Source organism: Sinocyclocheilus anshuiensis, unplaced genomic scaffold (assembly GCF_001515605.1).
Source record: "Sinocyclocheilus anshuiensis isolate Anshui unplaced genomic scaffold, SAMN03320099.WGS_v1.1 scaffold2085, whole genome shotgun sequence".
NCBI classification, from domain to species: domain Eukaryota; kingdom Metazoa; phylum Chordata; class Actinopteri; order Cypriniformes; family Cyprinidae; genus Sinocyclocheilus; species Sinocyclocheilus anshuiensis.
The window spans coordinates 704,107-709,031 of NW_015554052.1; the positions used below are offsets into that span (position 1 = coordinate 704,107).

The following is a 4,925-nucleotide window of genomic DNA, read 5'->3' on the forward strand; positions in this document are numbered from 1 at the left end:
CACACATGCGTGTGTGCGTGTGTGTGTGTGCGTGCGTGTGTGTGTGTGTGTGTGTTTGTTTGTTTGTGTGCGCGCATATGTGGTTTGTGTGTGCGCATATGTGGTTTGTGTGTGCCAAGTTTGCGACACTTTCAAAGCCTCAGGGAAATGATTATTGTGCAGTTGTTGCCACCCTCTCCCTTAGAGACACTGCCAGTTATAAAACACAGCATTAGCAGAGATACACAAAAGGACTAGCTGCTGTCTGACTCGTTTGGATTTCCGGAGCAGAAAGTCATTACATTTTTAAAACTGACCATACAAACTTATATTCAAGCTTTTTTTTTTTTTTTTTTTTTGTAAAATGAATCAAACTTTAAAGTATTGCTAATGCAAAACATTTACATTTAGAGACCATATTGACATATTGTGTTCCCTTCCCTTTGTCTTTTTAAAAAAAAGTCTTAAGCTTACCTTCGTGAAACCTGCAGAAAGCCTGTGTATCTTGATGGGAAAGTTAGCAGATGCTGTCAGTGCATGTGTCCGTTCTCTTTTCTTCATCTGTGCATCTTCTGTCAGGAGTTGACGAGTCGATGGTGGTGGTCCTGAAGTTCTCTGGGAACAGGATGGCTATATGCGCTTGCACCATTGCTTGTGATCTTCCAAACGACGCCACCATCTGCGGAAGCAAAGGAATGATCCGAGTGAGGGACTGAATGAGAGCAGACACACGCAGGATTACTCTGATCCTCGCTGCAAACAGGCCTACATTTCTAATTCATGCATTTTCAGTTCATTGGTTTGATTCTGTTCTTGTTTATGTGTTTCTAATGCAAACTAATTTTGCATTTAAATACATTCTTGCCACTTAGTAAAGCTATTATAGAACAGACGTGTAGACCTGTGTTGCCTTTTCAAACAGGGAGACATGTCAAATGCTAAATATAATATAATATAAGTATATAATATAATTAATATATGTATATAAGTAATATACAAATACAAAAACAAAAAGACAGGGCACAACCTAACAGTGTTATTTTAGTATAATTGAGGGGTTTTTATATTTTGAATTAGTTTATATTTTCTGTTTTCATTTTAATTGTAGTTAAAGTTTTTGTAATTTTTTTGTCTTTTTAACAAAAAAAATAATTCTATATAGATTTTATTCATTTTTATGTCAGTTTTAGTTATTTCAGTGCATCAGGTTAAACTAAGTAAAAATATGAAATGTTGCTTTGGCAAGTTTTTTTTTTTTTATATATATTTTATTTAATTTCAGTTAACATTTATTTTATTAACAAAAATGTTGCAGCCTAACACTTTTTGGCTTTGTCAGTTTGTGTAAATCCACTTGGGATTAAGATTTCTTTTTTTCCAAATTAATTCCACACACGTCTGGTACAAATTTGTGGTTTTGTTTAATTAAGTGAAATGTGACAACATGGGGCACATTGTGACATGACCATATTACAGCTAAAAATATTATCAGATTTTTTTAATAAAAAAAAAAAAAAAATTATATATATATATAAATATGACAAACTAAAATATTTAAATATTTTGTGAGCAAAACACAATTATTAACCTTATCATATAAATTAATAGCTTTTATTAGTAAATAAAATTAAACACATTTTGAAGAAGGTCATGAAATAATAATTTCTGAACGTTGAGGATCTCCCTGTCTGTCTTTATTTGCTTATTTCTAAGGGTGCAGTAAACACAATTCATAAAAGCTAACCATGCAAATTGCATTAAATTAACCAGTAAGAAATGCACTGAGGTTAAATAAATGTTCAGTGATATCTTCCAAAAGATTCAGAATTTTTTGCACATTTTTTTTTCTCTATATATTGTTGATTTGGCCACTAGTAAATAAGTTCTCGTCTGTGCACTAGGTGGCACATCCCATGCACTGCCCAACCACTCTGGAGGTGAACGGGAAAGAGACAGAGTTTCCTCTCCCTGAACCCGGCCTGCCCCTGAACTTCAACAACAGCACGGGACTGAGATACGAGGCGGAGGAAGTCAGGCGCTGCCTGCTGAAAGGTGACGCATCTGTTAAACCTGCTGTTAGCTCATATGAAGTGCCTTCTGATGAAATGAGCATGAGCTCTGCGTCAGGATGACATTTCAAGTTCAAGTTCAAGTTGAGCTTTATTGTCATTCTGCTGCATGTGGGGACATACAGTGGAACGAAATGTCATGCCTCACAGGACCACGGTGTTACATAAATACAGGCATACATCAATGAAGTAAAACAGTAAAAACCTATACAGTAAAGCAGTAAAAACCTATACACAACTAACCTACTGACTGATTTTGATTATAAATATACTATATATTTATGTTGATCTGTCTGACAGGACCAGTGGTGGACAGTAACGGAGTAGTTTTATTTCGTTACTGTACTTAAGTAAATTTTTCAAGTATCTGTACTTTACTGGAGTAGTTTTCTCAAGTACTTGATTTGTGTACTTCGTCCACCACTGGACAGGACTGAAGGAGAGCATCAAGATGTCCCTCACAGACTCCGAGCTGCTCATCGAGATCATGGATGAGGCCCGGAGGCAGGTGGGCGTGGTTTATGAGCAGGACAGCCAATGACTGGCCTCCATTCCTTGATGATCTGATTGGATGGTGCTACTCAAGATAAGGAATCAATCATGCTTGAACATTTGTGTAATAAAAACTTATTTGTGACAAATTGCAATAAAAGTGACACAAACACAGCAGAATCGGTGATGCTTACTTATAAATTATAGAGTGGATTTTTGTTTAAAATATTGTAAAAATGCAAAGCACATTGACTTGACCTTGCATTTACATTCATGGAAGTGGCAGATGCATTCAAGGTACAAATGATTTTTCATTTAATAGCCAGTAGCCTTTAGTTTTACATCACAGCCATGAACCATGATTTTCTGAGCCGAGCGCTGCTCAATAAAGGCTGCAGGTTTGAAGGTATTGAGACACATACACCGCAACTTTTACAATGCATTTTCTGCATTCATTTATAATTATTTAAAATGTTCTTGAAAAATAAAAACACCTCCACAAATCCATATATAACATTTTACATAACTTATCAATAATACATATAATTTAATACATAGTAATACATACAATTTAAATATAATTTAATACATATCATTTAGAGTACAGTATTAAAGATTTCTTGAAAAAAAAAAATCATATGTATAATTAACTGGGTTTTGCTACTCTTTAGAGCCAGTGGGCATTATAAATACCTTTTTTTTAAGCTAATATTTATTCATTAATTTATTTATGTATTCATTGATTATCATTTATAGTACAGGATTAAATATTTCCTTAAAAACAAACAAGCAAACTAAAACAAATTCATACAGTATGTTTAATTATCTGGGTTTTGCTACTCTTCGGAACCAATTTTACTAACTTTTTTATTTTACTAAAAATTGTTTTATGGCTACATTTTAAATACATCATTTAAAAAATATATATACATATATATAATTACTTTTTAATTTTGTTACCCTTCGGAACCAATGGGCATTATAAATAACTTTTTAAAGTTAATATTGATTCATTAATTTATTTATGTATTCATTGATTATGATTTATAGCTACATTTTAAATAAAGGATTTTATTTTTTTTTTTAATCATATTTTTTGTGTCGCTGGAACACACGTTGGGTCTGAATGGGTTAAGATGACTTTTCCAGCAACAGTGTTGCATGATACTGTTTGAAACATTGATTGTTGCATATTATGTATTACTGTGTAGTGTTTCACTTTCACATACTACAAAAACAGTAGTAGGCAGTATAGAGTATATTCTGCACAGTGTTTGTCACCATCTGCTGGTTCTTACAGAAACACACACACACACACACACACACACACAGTGAGAGACAGACGCCATCATGGGGATCAGGTGTGGAATCTGCAGCGCTGGGAAAATCAGTCATGACTTTACAGTGGCACTGAAGACTCTGCACCAGGTAAAGAGCCGAAACACACCTGCCGACACGAGAAAAGCGCTCGAGAGAGACTTCAGGACACTTTACACACACATGCGCACCGAAGGAGCGTGATAACAGAGTCTACTGATGATACAGACCACAGACACACACCTGACACGCACCGAGTCTCATGCATAAGACACTTTAACACGCATTTCACAAACTTTCTATATGATCTGCCGAGTGTGAGCAAAGCGCACAGCTGAATCAGGAAGTTTTACTGTGCAGCGGGGAAACAGCGACACCACTGCGATCTGGCCAACATCGGTACTGCACTGTGTTTACAGTGAAGTAAAGAAAACAAAAACACTGTTACACACACTGCTGCTCAGAAGTTTGGGATCAGTAAGATTTTTAATATTTTTTAAAGAAGTCTCTTCTGCTCATCAAGGCTACATTTATTTGATCAGAAATACAAAAAACAGTAATATTGTGAAATATCGTTTCAATTTAAAATAATGTTTTTCTATTTTAATATACTTTAAACTGTAATTTATTTCTGTGATGCGCAGCTGTATTTTCAGCATCATTACTCCAGTCTTCAGTGTCACATGATCTTCAGAAATCATTCTAATATGCTGATTTATTATCAGTGCTGGAAACTGTTTTCTGCTTCACATTTTTTTGGAAACTGATACTTTTCAGGATTCAGCATTTATTCAAAATAGAAATCTTTTGTATACACTACCATTCAAAATTTTGGAGTCAGTATTTTTTTTTCCTTTTTTTGAAAGAAACAAATGCTATTATTCAGCAAGGATGTGATAATATAGACTTATATTGTTAGAAGAGATTTCTATTTTAAATATAAATCTGCTCTTTTTAACTTCATTCATCAAATAATCCTGAAAAAAGTATCACAGGTTCCAAAAAAAATATTAAGCAGCAAAACTGTAATAAATCAGCATATTAGAATGATTTCTGAAGATCATGTGA

At 34.0% G+C, this 4,925-nt stretch overlaps 1 protein-coding gene across 1 annotated transcript in view; it reads left to right on the top strand.

The window, feature by feature from the left end:
* LOC107668471 (trans-1,2-dihydrobenzene-1,2-diol dehydrogenase-like) overlaps positions 1–2,714 on the top strand; it is a 6,647-nt gene extending 3,933 nt beyond the window's left edge. The window contains exons 5-7 of the mRNA XM_016460344.1: positions 559–683; positions 1,881–2,031; positions 2,480–2,714. Of these exons, the coding sequence (XP_016315830.1) occupies positions 559–683; positions 1,881–2,031; positions 2,480–2,589 (386 nt within the window). The 3' untranslated portion in view covers positions 2,590–2,714. The remainder of the gene's footprint in view (positions 1–558; positions 684–1,880; positions 2,032–2,479) is intronic.
* Positions 2,715–4,925: the final 2,211 nt, after the last annotated feature.